The sequence below is a fragment of the Cyprinodon variegatus genome, unplaced genomic scaffold (genome assembly GCF_000732505.1).
Source record: "Cyprinodon variegatus isolate N-32 unplaced genomic scaffold, C_variegatus-1.0 Scaffold341, whole genome shotgun sequence".
NCBI classification, from domain to species: domain Eukaryota; kingdom Metazoa; phylum Chordata; class Actinopteri; order Cyprinodontiformes; family Cyprinodontidae; genus Cyprinodon; species Cyprinodon variegatus.
Window position 1 is genome coordinate 151,791 of NW_015150794.1, and position 14,668 is coordinate 166,458.

The 14,668-nt window shown below is 37.4% G+C and overlaps 1 protein-coding gene across 1 annotated transcript in view; it reads right to left on the reverse strand.

The window, feature by feature from the left end:
* Nucleotides 1–614: 614 nt before the first annotated feature.
* The window catches only part of LOC107091511 (ras-like protein family member 11A-like), a 19,814-nt gene continuing 5,760 nt past the window's right edge, over nt 615–14,668 (reverse strand). The window contains exons 2-8 of the mRNA XM_015385477.1: nt 13,493–13,549; nt 13,290–13,372; nt 9,429–9,469; nt 9,215–9,344; nt 6,970–7,045; nt 5,902–5,978; nt 615–1,397 (exon numbers count right to left, since the gene is read on the reverse strand). Of these exons, the coding sequence (XP_015240963.1) occupies nt 1,251–1,397; nt 5,902–5,978; nt 6,970–7,045; nt 9,215–9,344; nt 9,429–9,469; nt 13,290–13,372; nt 13,493–13,549 (611 nt within the window). The 3' untranslated portion in view covers nt 615–1,250. The remainder of the gene's footprint in view (nt 1,398–5,901; nt 5,979–6,969; nt 7,046–9,214; nt 9,345–9,428; nt 9,470–13,289; nt 13,373–13,492; nt 13,550–14,668) is intronic.

The window sequence follows — 14,668 nt, forward strand, 5'->3', positions numbered from 1 at the left end:
TAGACATAATTATAAATATATGCAACTTGCAGGACTATGCAACTTTGTGGTCATTATGAGTCCAAACTTCAATTTTTCCCTCTACATATATGCTTCTGACTGATTCAAGGTAGTAGACACCTGTGATTCAAGGTAGTAGACACCTAGTTAGTGGAGATACCTTGATTTATTAAGATTTTTTTTTTGTCTTTTCTAGGGGTACAATATTTTTTGTGCAGGTCTGTTTCATAAGTTTATTTTTTTAAATCATTCTTTTGAAGCTTGGTTAAAAAAAAATCAACGTCTGTTTTTTTATTGTTCGTTTTCATGAATTCAGATTCAAGTTATTTCTGTGACCATTTTGGGTTTTATTGAAAATTAACCAAATAGAATAATTTAGTACGTAATCTCCATATTTTAAGTTTTGCTGTTTTTATTTATATACTTATAAAAAAGCATTATAATTATATCATTCTTAGTTTTACTCTGAAATATGATATGAAATCTAGAATAAAATGCTGAACTAAATGTTTTAACACTTTTAAACATTTTTTATTCATCATTTTTCTATATATGTGAGCCCAAAGCATCATTAGAGAAAAGGAATTTTCTCTTCACTTTGGAATAAGAGGATTTCCGTCCTCGGTCATAGGTCACTATTTGTCTCAGCGTATAGCCCTGAACTCGAGCGTTTTGGGGTCATTTCCTGTTTTTGTTTAAAATATATCCTTAATAGGAATGTGATGAAGACATTTTTTTTGTCTGCTTAATGTTGTCTTTGCCATACTGATTTATGTCAGCTGTTTAAGAAAACAGCACATCTTTAATGTTTCTTTGACAAAGCAGTACCAGTAGAAATAAGAATCTATCTCTCAATTTAAATTCTTAAGAGTTTTAATTACTTTGGGTTAAAGACTTGTCATTTCCACTCTCATGAAAACAGGAAAAGAACTGACTAATCAATTGTCTTTGAGATGTGTCTTTGTTGATCCCAGGAAGGAAGTGCTTCTGACCAGGATTCTCCTTCAGAGGAGCTGGAGAGCCAGGAAGCTAAGTCAAAGTCAGTCTCTGCCTTTATCTGTTCATCAGAAGAGAGACATCTTGTGCTCTTTGAAAGGCTTTGATCCCCTTAGAGCATCTCGGTAGTTTTCATGTAACGCTTCAGACATGAAACCTGGAGGTCATGGCTCTTCATTATCTCCTCTTGTGATTTTTCTTCCATCTTTTAATTTGGACAGAAGGCTTTGATATTGCCTCTGGGTGCTTCAGGATCATATAGTTGTAGCTGACTTTACTTTGGAGGAGAGGACCTGTCTGAACCTTCTCTTCAGCTCCTGCATGTTGGGAGACTTGGGCCTGGCTAGATGAAGGCCTCCTCTCCTCTTCTCCCCATTTCCTCCTCCCAGCGCTCGGATCACCTGGTGCAGGAGAAAAAGATTGGACAGTTTCCCATTATTTTTACATTTCTCTTAATTTATAGGCAATTTTCGATTCAAATGTTTGAGAAAATACTGTAATATAAATTATATTTATTTTTCTGGTGAAGATTCATGGTCATTCCAAAAATGTTAAAAAGCAATCCACGGGACTTTGAAGACGTTTGGCTTCAAATCCAGGATGCAAATGTCAATTCAAAATTGCATGTTTTTGGTCCACTCTATAAAGCCTTGAACTCAACGCTATTTCTGACATTTTGAATTAAAAAAGCTTCCTGGGTGGGAAGCGAAACATCTTCTAACTTGGAAACAAAGTCGAGTGAATTGTTTGTTTGTTTTTTTACCTTTTTGGAATATATGTAATATATATGTAATTGGATGCCCTCTGGACTCAGTGCAGGAGGTGAGGATCCTAACTAAATTAATATCTCTGTTGGATAATGTTTCCCACCCCACGCATGATGCTGTTTCAGACCTGGAGAGCTCTTTCAGTGACAGACTGTTGCACCTTAAATGCACCAGGGAGCGTTATCACAGATCCTCCCTCCCAGCAGCTGGAAGACTTTATACCCACCACAGTTCCCAACAACCTCAATAAGTTGTTACATTCATGCTGATTTTGCTCAGTTTCTATCTTAGTCAGTTAAATAACATGCTGCTGTCATTTTGCACATCTCTGATGTTGCTGCTAATGTCCATAGATGTATATTGCTTATTTATTCTCCAGGTGCGCAGTTTTTATAGTGTTAAAACACTTTACAGTACAATGTTTTATTTATCTTTTAACTCTTCACTATTGTTATTGTTATATATATTTCCTTTTTTTTCTAAGGTCTACATTTGTGTGACCAGTTTTTTCTATAATTCTTTTGCTGCTGTACACTCCAGAATTTCTACATTGTGAGACAATAAAGGGATTTTCCATTCTATTTATATCGGAATGTCCTTGTTTTAACTGGACAAACTATAAAAAAAAAAAAAAAATCAGACCTAAAAAAATGTCAGGCATTATTTGGCCCGTTTTTTTATTTACTGTGGTAGTGTGGAACTTATGTTAACGCCTAAAACAGTCTGATAAAATACAAATATCTGCACCCTCCCACCTGTGATTTAATAGTGTACATATTTAGCAGCTGTGCAGTCCTTGTCATTTTGTCATCTTACAACAAAGGCTGATTTATGAGTTTATGGAACAAACTAACACTAGTAGTGTATATTTGAGAGGTTCACAAAAAATTTCCTCTAAATAAAAATTTGAAAAAAATGTATTATGAGTTGGAATTCATGCTATGTAAAATCTAAGAGAACCAACTCCCCTTACAGTCACTCTGTTTATTAAAAGAGCAGTGTGCTGATAATTTGGCTTTTTATTACCATAAATCTAATATTTCTTTTATAAATACATATCGAACAAAGTCTAAAAACAACCAAATAAAAAAAAAATCCCATAGCTTAGAATGAGTTGTCTATAAAATTCATAGGTGTCGGTGCACCTAGTGAGAGGCACCATGTTGCATCGCCATCTAGAGCGTCCTTACAGCTGAAAATAGCGGGTCAAAATGCTAACAATTGGCATTTGGCTCCCTTCCCATTGGCAAAAAAAGCTGGGTCTGACCCCCCTGCAGGCAAAGTGCATGGTCTGTGCCCCCATCGTAGCATGTCTGGTGATGCCAGCGTCAACGCCATAGCGACGAAAATCAGGAAAGTAAACAATGGACAGCAATATGGAAGGAAGCCATGGCGCAGTAAGTTTGCTTTATTGTGTGGCTCTTTTGTCTGTGCAAATCCATCTTAGCAATGCTGCACCATGTTTTTCGACTGCAAGCAGAGTTGTTTTGGCTTGTTAGAGCAGAAGTGACTGGCGAGATGATGTGATATACGTTGTTGCACTCAATACTATCTTGTAAATTAGCGGGTCGACCTGGGTCTGATGTCCCTACAGCATGCCGATCGGAACCGAATCGTTTGAAGGCAATTTAACCCGGGTTGCCTGCAGAGTCATTTGACCAGGGGTGACACGGGTCAGTGAGCTGTTCCCACTGCCACTAAAAGCTGATTGTTTGCGGGTTTAAACATGTTTTTTGGTCAGTGGGAAAGGGGTATATGATTACGGTAGGTGTTAGAAGACAAACTTACTAGCCTTATTCATTTGACCTGTATATGGAGACAAGCTGTCACTGAAGGAGAAGTATAAAACACAAAAAGACAACCTTTCTCTTGAAAAGATTGTTGGCAACCCTCTTTAAATGAATGTAAAACCCAGAATGTTCAAAGGAATGTCTGGAATCTGACAAAAGTAAAGACAATTCTATGAAAATGAACAACTGAAAGAAAAACATTGTTTTTTTTTAACCTTGTTTCAAATGAAAATTAAAAAAAAAATAAACCCATGAAACAGGTCTGGATAAAAATGATTGTACCCTTAATATTTTGTTGCACGATATTTTGAGGTAATCACCTCTGTCAAATGATTCCTGTAACTCTCATTGAAACTCGTGTACCTCTCACCAAAGATTTTGGTTCAGCAGGTATTTTGGTCCACTCCTAATGAGCAAGCTGTTCCAGTCATCAATTTTTCTCTTGCAGCCACATCCATGGAGGTTGGCTACGGTCCCTTGGATATTAAATTTCTGAATAATATGTGCAGCTGTAGTGAAAGGAACATTAAACTTCTTGGAGATGGTCTTTACCTTTGACCTTTTTTTCCCAAGACAACTCTTTCCTTCACTTGCTGTGGTCCATGTTGAGTGTGGTACACACCATGTAATCAAACAGCACAGTGGATACCTGTAGCCCTATATGTACATAGGCCTAATAACTGATTTCAAGATTGTAGACACGTTATGCTAATTAGAGGACAGACCTTGATTTACCATGTAGCATGATGACATTATTTTCAGTCTTTCCTAGGCCTATTTTATGAATTTATATTTTAAAATCATTTTGTTGAAGCATGGTTGGTAAGGTTATGTCTGAATTCATTTGTTCATTTCCATAGAATAGTTATTTATTGCTTTTGTCAGATTAAAGTTATTATCTCACTGCTTATTGCCAAGAAAATTTTTGTCAAACCTTTCTCACTTGTAATTTTTTCTGTCCTTTAATAAAAATGAATACAAAAACAAAGATGCACTTTTGTATTGCTAAATCTCAGTTTAGCAATAACAACATTCATGATAAAGTTTTGAGAATAAATCAACGGGTATTGTTTTTTCCTTCTGCAACCTTCCAGGAGCTATATCATTACGGTTTTATTTAAAAATCTTATCTTTTTAAATAAGATTAAATGTGAATATTTTTACCACACATCCTAAACTCTATGTGTTGTAAAAAAACAAAACAAAAAATAAACCTAACATGACACTGCAAATAACCTAAACACAGCACGTCCACGGGGGAACGTGGTGCACGGTGGTGCAAGCATCATGTTTTTTTTTAACCAATGATAGGGAAAAAGTTCAGCATTTGGAAGAAGGACAGAAAGAAACTCTGCCTAAGCTACAAAAACATAGAGTGGTAGATCACCTTCCATCTGGGTGAAATCCCCTGAGTATAGAGTCAGAGCTTAAATCAGATAGTTGAAGTCAAAGCATATTCATGTGCCCAATATCAGCTGTGTTCTAAATACAATTTAAAAATGGCGGCATACCTTGAAACTTGCTTTTCGCAGATTATTTCTGGCTACATCATGCAGTAGGATTGTTTCTCTTTAGCAGGAAAAAACAATATAACCCTGGTGGAGCTTAATATAGAAACAAGTCTGAAGAAAATATGTTAAGCTCTAAAAAAACACTCAAGAGACTTTAAACTTTTTCATTGAAAAATATCTTTAAGGCCATGTTTGACTTGACTGCTGCTTCACAATTTGAGCTACTTTGTATTGTTCTTTTTAAAAAGAAAATCTATAAAACAGATTTTTGTGGTTTTAACTTGATCAAAATTAAAACATTTTAAGGATGATTTATGGATTATGGATGATTTTGCTAAATCTGTAATTTAACAGGATTTGTGAACCGTCAACCTGTGGATCTCAAACATTATTTGGCTTTTTATTTAGTGAGGAACTAACTGGTGGATTTGTTATCTGAAAATGTGGATAATTTTGGGGAGAATTTGAGCCTAATTACCACAACAATCTCGTAGAGCAGCAGGAAACTGCAAATTTCAGTGGTCCTCCCGGAGGGGAACGACTGTTACTCCACTAAGAAAAAACACACACACACACACACACACACAGTGATCCATTTTGGTTTCCCTCTATGGCCAAAAAGATAAACATGTGGTATTTCCGTTTTTAGGATCAGTCAGCTATCAGAGCTCCCACAGAGCATGAAATTCCTTAAAAGGATGGTGGATATAAAATGACCAACACCCAAGGAGCTAAATAAGATGCTTTCATCGAGACAAACGCTCCCTATATTAGGACTCCTGAGTCACCAATCAACCGTTTCCGACAAAAGAAGAGAAAAATAAGATAAAGCCCCACCTCCTGACAGAGATGGAGGAAGGCGGCATGGACTCCCTCGTGGTTCTCTCTGGCCGAGGCCTCGAAGTAAACGCCTCCTGCGATCAGAGATATGGCTCAGATCAACTCAGCTCTCATCGTCATGATAACAGTCGGCATTCCTTTCTCATCAGGAAACATGCAGGATACAGTTTATCAAGGTCACTTAATCTGTACTGTGTTTCTCAATATTTTAGCAGGGTGTGAAATCGCCAACTGTTGGGAGTTGGTTGGTGTGTTCAACCATAACTAATCCATCTAAAAACTGGAAATCACCAATTTCAGAATAGGTGGTTTCTATTTCTGCTTGGATTAAGGTTTACAATAAGAACAATAAGTAAAGGAGTGATTATCTGTGAACTGTAAACCATAAAATAAATGGTTTTCCAGATCTTTCACTGGATAACAAAGAGCATAAATCTTTCAAACATTCACAGAGGGTCAAAATAAAAAGAATCACCAAAGAAAAAACTTACAGGGCAATGTAGCTAAAGCTTTCAGAGAAAATATGCATAAGAATGTTAATGGTTGGGGATGCAGTATAATTGCAGGGGATTGGTCATGGTAGAAAAAATGTAATAAATAGACAATTTTAAGTGGTATAAATAGGGTTCCAGCAAGAAAAGGGGGTATTAGATACCCAGTGGACACCCTGTTGCTCAATGCACCTTAACTGACCCCTTCAATGCAGAGAAGCCTCTGCTCTATTTTGAGGATGGAAGAGAGAGCTGAGTCCAGCCATCCGGAAAGAAGATCATTCTGGCCGCTTGTATCCAGGATGACGTTTCAGTAATAATCCATACCTCAAAAGCATAGCTGAGGCCAGGAGGGTAGACAGAACAGTAAATCAGGGGTACTTTCTTCACCATAACAGACTGGACTAGTGCATAAACCCAAATCTATCTGTTTATTCCTCTTCCTGCTTTCCCTCTAGCTGCGGGTAGCTTTGGTTTGTTGTTACTTTTAGGCTGAATCCATAATTAAACAACAAAACAGCATTATGGGTCTTAGGACCAGGCATTCACTTTTTTTTTTTACTGTACTCCGCACCTAGGGAAGTGGCTAACGTGTTGCCTTCTTCTGCAGGCACTTGTCGGGCTCGGAGCAGGTCATTCTTGTTTCCAACCTGCAGCAGGGAAGAGATTATACTGATTAGATTACAGGATTAGGATTAGCAGGTTTCTTGTCTGCTCTGCCTTGAAATTAATACTGTTGTTCTGATCAATCTAACTGGATTTTAAAGACATTAATGTATTTACACCTTTTGATTTTTTTTTTACACGTTGAAACAGTGCAAACACAATCCTTAATAAATGTATTTTATAATATTATATAATGAATTTTAGGGTGGAGGATTTTTTAAGGAATAATGAGACGCAAGCTTTTTGTTTTTAACAATTAATAAAATGTTAACAGTTCTTAGCCTGCCTCTTGAGCAGAGATCGACTGATGCAGATTTTGTAAGGCCGATCCCAATGCCAATTATTTTAACATCAGTTTATGTGCTGCCGATTTTTTTGGGCCAATTCTTGGGGCCGATATTTTTTTCTTTCTATATTTACAATATAAAACTGACACAGAGATAACAAATTTGACACGGGTCTCAAAGTAACTAAAAAGTAATGTCTAGGCAAGAACTTGTCTTAGGCAAAACCATTCACGCTGATGCCTACCTTGGGGAGTAGCGGCCTAGTGGTTAAGGCAATGTGCTTGGAATCCTAAAGTTCTAAGTTCAAGCACCACTCACACAGACTGCCACTTTGGCAAGACCCTTAACCCCCACATTGCTCCCCAGATGCCGCATAAAGGCAGCCCACTGCTCCCCAAGGAGATGGGTTAAAGGCAGAGAATTCATTTTTTTACTCTGTAATTGTGACAGTGTAATGACAATAAAAATGCTGGAATATTAAAGAACAGAAAAATGGGCCATTCTAACACATAAATATGATCTAACGCCTTTAATCGTAGCTCCGGTAGAATGTCTAGTTGTTGCTAGCTGTTGAGACCCAACCCAAGCCTTGAGTCTTCTGCAGCCTCTATCTAAACACTTTTACCTTAATTCAGACCCTTTTCCTTTTGAAGACGAGCATGCCCACAACATAATGCTGCCACCACCATATAAAACCATCATTGTGTTCATGGTGATTTGAAGTGTTGGTTTTTCTACCATACAGCGTTTTCCCTTCTGGTCCAAGAGTCCATTTTGCCTTCATCAAACCCTCTTCTTCTTCACCTCTCCTGGGAACCTCCTATCACTTTTTTAAGCTAATGCCTACCATTTTCGTTTTCCACTTCATTCCATCTCTATTATCTCCATTCTTCATCATTTGCTGGCTCCACCTCTAACTTTGTGATCTCTCTGCTTTTTCTCATAACAGTAGCATCATCTGGTCTATTACTGTTTGGCTGTGACACCGTCCTGAAGCGAAATATCAGCTATGCTGCTGCCATCCACACCTTGGATTATAGATGACAGAGCTGGGCCTCTTTTTCAGTGTTCATTCCTGTTTCTCTCCTAAACATAGCTATGGGTTCAGCTTTTACTGTGACTAACTGCATGCGCTGCTTTTCATCCTTTTGACGTGAAAACTGTTTTAGAGCTCATTTCTTTCACTGTTTCTTTCGCACAGAGAATCTATGGAGCTAGTTTACTGTCACTTTTTTATAAAAGCAAATATTTATAGATGAGTGTCTATATGTTTGTTTTGTATGTCTTCTTATGTGTCCTTGAACTCCAGCTGGCCTCTGCAGATGGTCGCTCTCACTGAGCCCGGTTCTGATGGAGGTTTAAAAGGAGTTTTCCTCTCCACTGTCGCTAGAAGCATGCTTGGTGTGAGGGATTGCTTTCGAGTCAATGAGTCAATGCGATCAGCTGGTTTTCCTTAAATAAATAAAAAAATTTAAACAAATCTGACTGTATGATCTGGTTGAAGTGTCTCTGTTGAGCTGACATGTGGTGTGAATTGGTGCTATATATAAAACAGAACTTCATATTATTAAATTATCTCAGTTCCATAAAGTTCAGTTTCATAGATTTGGATAACTATCAACTTTTCTGTCAGCAGATTCTCCCACCTGAGGTTTAAATCCCTACAGCTCCTCCAGAGTTATAACTGCTACCTTGCTACTGCGCCCACTGATGCTCTTCAAAGCTTTGAGGGATTCTCAAAGTTTTGTTTTAGATGCCAGCATTTTTATTCACCTTAATGGCCATGATCGACAGAAAAGTAAAAAAAAACGATATCTGATGCAAGTAAGCTATCACAGTGAAACATATCTTTGCAGAAATCCTTACCAGAATAACCGGGATGTTTCCAGACGGATGTATACGTCTGATGTGCTGGTAGAGAGGCTGGATGGTTCGATAGCTACTGTTGTCTGTAATGGAGAAAACCAGCACATACCCGTCTGCCCAGTAGATGGACCTGGAATTAAGAAAGGACTAAAGAAAATTAACTGAGAACATGAGTTTGATATTAAAACTCATAATAATATGATTTCAGCCTGACCTGTTGATCTGCTCCTGGCAGTACAGGCCTTCAGCGTCATCCTGCCAAAACACAAAGAATGAGGTGAGTATGCAGGTGGGTGTTTGGCTGCCAGCTTATAACCAAGAGAAATGGGTAGCATAGATGAGGCAGCCATGATTTATTCAACCACCCTGCTGCATAGATGGCTCTGTAACTGCTTTTTCTTTTGCAGCATAACTTAAAGATCTCCACTTTTACATTATGAACCTTTTTGCTGAACCCTCCCTCCCTCTCTGCACTCATTAAACTCCCTCTGTTATCAGTCACTTTCTCCCTTTTTAAATTCTTTCAGACTTGCTCAGTCTAATTAACCTCTGCTTCTCACTGTCAAGAAGCTTCCAGTGAAAAAAGTTTGACTCTAAAACAAACCGTTCTTTAATCTTTTACTCATATTCCCTCATGATTAAAAAAATCTAGGCCAGAGCAAATGCAGCATTGCTTGTTTTAATATTAAGCTAGAATTTGACCTGCACATAACTCAGATTAAATAAAATGTTTTCTTTAAAGTGATAAAATCCTACTGAAAAAGAAAGATTATCTTCCTTCCAGGTTAGCACACTCTGTGCTGAGGCATTAGACCGAGTAAGCTATACTTGAACATGTCAAGTCACTACACCTGATCCATTATCTCTGTTCATTGAGCTACCGTTCATTTGCCAAACAAGCTCATTAAAAGTCGAAACCACATGTTTCAGTAACAGTCCATCTATCTAGAAACAACATTCCACAGCAGATCTTTTTCTGTCTACCAGTCAGCAAATCCTGGACACTTAACCCTGGATTTCCTGTTCATAACCCCGTATTTTTTTGACAATGCATGACCCGAACTGGCTGCAAAAATAAGAGCCTGTAAGGCTTTGTATCAGGCATAAAGGTTGCAGTCGTAAATACTTGATGAAGATCCGTATTTTGAATTCCTCTGGTTGTTATTGATCAATCACATTATTAGGATTATTTTCACTGATGATGTGTCAGTCTGTTAAACCCTAATATTAGCTTTGTGTCAGAACTAATTCTTTCCCAAGTAGTTTATCTAATTAGGTCTTCTTATGTCAAAATAAAAAGTCATCTTCATTCTGTATGTGGCAAAGATTTGTTAATAGAATGAGAGCGGTTTCCTTGATCTAAGAACATAATGTAATATTATGATAAGGCTGGAGCCATTGATGTTTCTTCATTTACAAACATGTATGATGTAATGTGGAGATTTGGCATACTGGAGTTGTATAAAATGCTTCTCTAACTGTGGTTGTGGGCGACTTCAACAAGATGTGAGCCCGGTTGATAAAAGCGACCTCCTGTAACGCTAAGCAAATTATCTGATCTGAGAAAGATTACAATGTCATGGTTATGAAATAGTTATACAATATGATGTATTATTTAAAGAGTTTGTCCCGAGTAATCTCCTCTCACTTAAAGAACCCGAGAGAGAAAGCTTCAAGTTGTAAACACAGAGCTTTTCATAACAACATTCACTTTATAAACAAATTGTTGACAATTTGTACATATAAAGCTAATAAACAGACAAGCAGATACGTTATACAAGAACTTGGATTTTTACTTCAAACTAGAACTGACCAGGAGAAGAGAGCAGTGGAGAATGAAACAGACCTAACTTAGACATGCTGCAGTTACAAGTTGGAAAACCCACTCTGCAAAAAATGTAAATCTATTTAAGTCATTTTTTCTTAAAATAAGTGCATTTTTTCTTGAACTGAGGTGGTAAGCGAGACATTTTGCCAATAAAACGAGACAATTTACACTTAAAATAAGAAAAAAGAGCTGCATTGTCTTATTTCAAGAGCATATTATCTAATTAACTTATTCTAAGAGTAAAAATACTCATTCCATTGGCAAACGATCTTATTTTCCTTCTTTAAATTAAGAGTGAATTAAGACATTTTCACTTATTTCTAGATCATTTGTGCAGTGCATGGGATGTTAACAGCTCTTGTAGCTACTATTGGTCAATTTAAATTGCTTTAATGTCCATACATTACTGGCCATTTAAAACCAATCATACCCAAAATTCGTACTTAAACAAAAATCGCGCTACTTTATTGTGTTTTTACTCGAGTAAAAGTAAAAATTAGCCTTTAAAGAACTCTCTCAAGAATAAAAGCCTATTTGATATTATTAGATTTAACAAAATTATGTGAAATACAATAAAATATGCAAATTCTAGAGTTTCAAAGAATAAGATCAGACCAAAGAACAAACTATAAACAGAAATTACAATAAAAAAATCAGGTGTAATAAATATCCTTTAAAATGCATTTTTCATTTTAAAACTTACAAACTGTAATAGTTACTGTATGTAGAATGGGTTAAATTACAGCATACTGTTAACTGTATTTTCACTTAACCTCCACACGGCAGAATCAGCAGATGGAAAATAACATTTAACCAGCAAGGCTTGTTCATAAAAATTAAGAAAGCGTGTCTCTGAATTGTGAATAATTGTTTAAAACAAGCTTGTTTTCATTATTATTTCATTATTTCCGGGTGGATCATCTAAATAAGTGGTCCTCCTAATTGTCTATCATTCTGGTGATATGTTTACGTAAGGCCGTCCTATGTGCTCGTCCAGTCAGCTATCTTTTTCTGTGCATGCACACTTTCAGGCGTATATCTGTGTTGAGCTATGGTTTCAGACCTTGAAGCTTGTTTCCTTGCAGCGGTTCTTTGAAAATGGCCGAGGGTCGTATGAGAAAAGTGTCTACGAGGTGCATGAGAAGAAAAAAAGGCCTCAGAAGAGGCAGATATATCCCAGAATGCTTTGCATGGAGAACTCTCCTCGGGAAGCATTCTGGGATTTGCTGTCAAAGCGGCCCACTGTCGCCATAGGCTGCTGCTACCAGACACCGCCGACAAATAACAAAGATGACGCAGGCACTGCACAGCGGACCAACGGGGAAGTGATAATCTGTCCGAGCTGGTCAGTTAACTGAGTTAACTATAAAGTCCACTATATTGTCCCCGTTCTATTTAGTGATTGAGGGATTTAGGGGTTAGGGCGGACGTGCAGGCGCAGTAAGCTTGTATGAGCTATGAGAACAGCAATTTTTAAACACAGCGTGCACGAGGAAAAATGGCATTTCGCCCAGAAGAGGGGCGGGTCTTTTTAAAAAATTTGAGAAAAACCTCCACAATACCTTTAAGTGAAGTGACTCAGAATGGATGGAGTAGCCAGAAACTTTACTCAATAAGAGTAGTGATACTTTCTCAGATTTTTACCCAAGTTAAAAGTGTAATGCTGTAAAAATACTCTTAATAGTAATTTTTTTAATCAAAAAGTTACTCTACTACCGTAAATGTAACTGAGTAAATGTAACTAGTTACTACCCACCACTGATCACAAAGCTGATCAATACAATTAATTTGATGTAAACATGAATTCTCTACCTTCCTGTTGAATTTTACACAACTTCACTGTAAAGAAACATTTATGTTGATAATTGAGAACAGACTGATTTACACAGCTGTGTAGTGCTGGTTACTTTGGCCTCGATTGGATAACAAGTAAATACGGGGCCAGTATTGTCAATATTAATACCGATAGGTATACTGATACTATTTAAGATTTTTTGCATGGATTTGCCTTTGAAAAAAAGATTATGTAGGATATTTACACTTTAACTAGAGCTAGATAAACAGAGCTGAAAAATAAAATAAAATGCATGTTTCTAAAAAGCAGCGGAGTCCAATATAGTTTGGCATCAATTTAGAAAGAGGGAATTGATACATTTTTTGCCAATTTTCAATTCAGCATTCTTTCATACAGAGAATATAATGGTCACCAAGTCATACAAGCCAAAACAGCCAGTTCATTGAAATGACCTGGAGGGCGACACAGGGTGTGTCCTGAATCTGGAGCGACACTTCCTCCCCATCCATGGTGACCTTTCTAGAGTAGAGCGCTCCTGCGGAGACAAAGAGATCCGGGTGGAAGGATAAATATGAAGGGATGACAGGATCAATCAGGATAGGATCAGTCAGCAGTGTGAAGGACTTCAAGGCGCTCAGACAAATGAGAAACTCACCTGTGTTTGCTTCATAATCTCCAATGAACCTCTTGGTCAGAAACCTGACAATCAAAGCTGAAAGGAAGCAGAATTAGTCGATCAGTGACTGGAGACACTGGAGTCTCTCTGCGCTCTACTTTTTCCAACAGCTGGTAAAATTTCTCTTCTCCCCGCAACATATTTTCTTCTTTAAGGGTCAAATTTCAGTGAGGGGAAAGAAACCCAGGCGTTTGGTGAATAAGGAGAGAAAATAGTCAGAACCGGACGTGCTGGTAAATGATTATCTCCTTCACTCCTTAAGGACTTCCAGAGAAGCTTGGATCCTGCAGTGAGGAACAAAAAGCTCTCTAAACCATGCATGTCAAAACAAGAACTGCATGTCCAGATGGTTGGGTCCTTGGAGAGGACTGAGCATTGAATCAGTGAGGCTCTGCTTTAAGGAGGGAAAAGGAAGCCTACAAAACACTGCAGATATACCCAGATAAAACAGAGGAGATGGTTCTTTTTTTATTTTCAGACTAAAGATCTACATGAAGTGCAAAATCTGAATGTATTTTCTTATCAATATAGTGCTGGAAAAAAAAGCATTCATAACGCTTGAACTTCTATAACATAGAAAACCACAAAGTTCAATGCAGTTTATTTGGGATTCTATGCGTATCTAACATGCAGCAATGGATAATCTTCTGTTTTGAAACAATTAAAAAACCAAAATCAGAGAGTGTTTGGTGTATATTTTAGGGCAGTTTTGCCAAAAATCAAAATTGTGATTATTTTTCTAGCAATATTGGAATATTATTTTGATTTTCTTTCGCATTATACACAAATTTTGTATTTTTCCTCCAGGTTTTCAGTTTTTCACTTCTACCTGCATAAATCTGCATGCTAGCTGAAACTCTCTCTGCCTTTTCATGTGGCGGCAAACCCACACTAAGCGCATCACTGCCACCTAAAGGTCAGGAGTGCCAGATTTAGTTTCTTACTCTTATTAAATGTAATGTGACCAAAGATGAGTGTTTCTGTGATTTAAAAGAACTGTTTAGTTCAATTGCAATTATATTGTGAATGGAATTAATTGGCCTGCCTTGGTTTATTTGGATTCTGCCCAGATAACTGATGGCTGCTACAAGCTTTAAAGTTGTAGGAAAATGGCCGTTCCAACCGTTGCATTTACGAAATCTCCGATTGGTACCT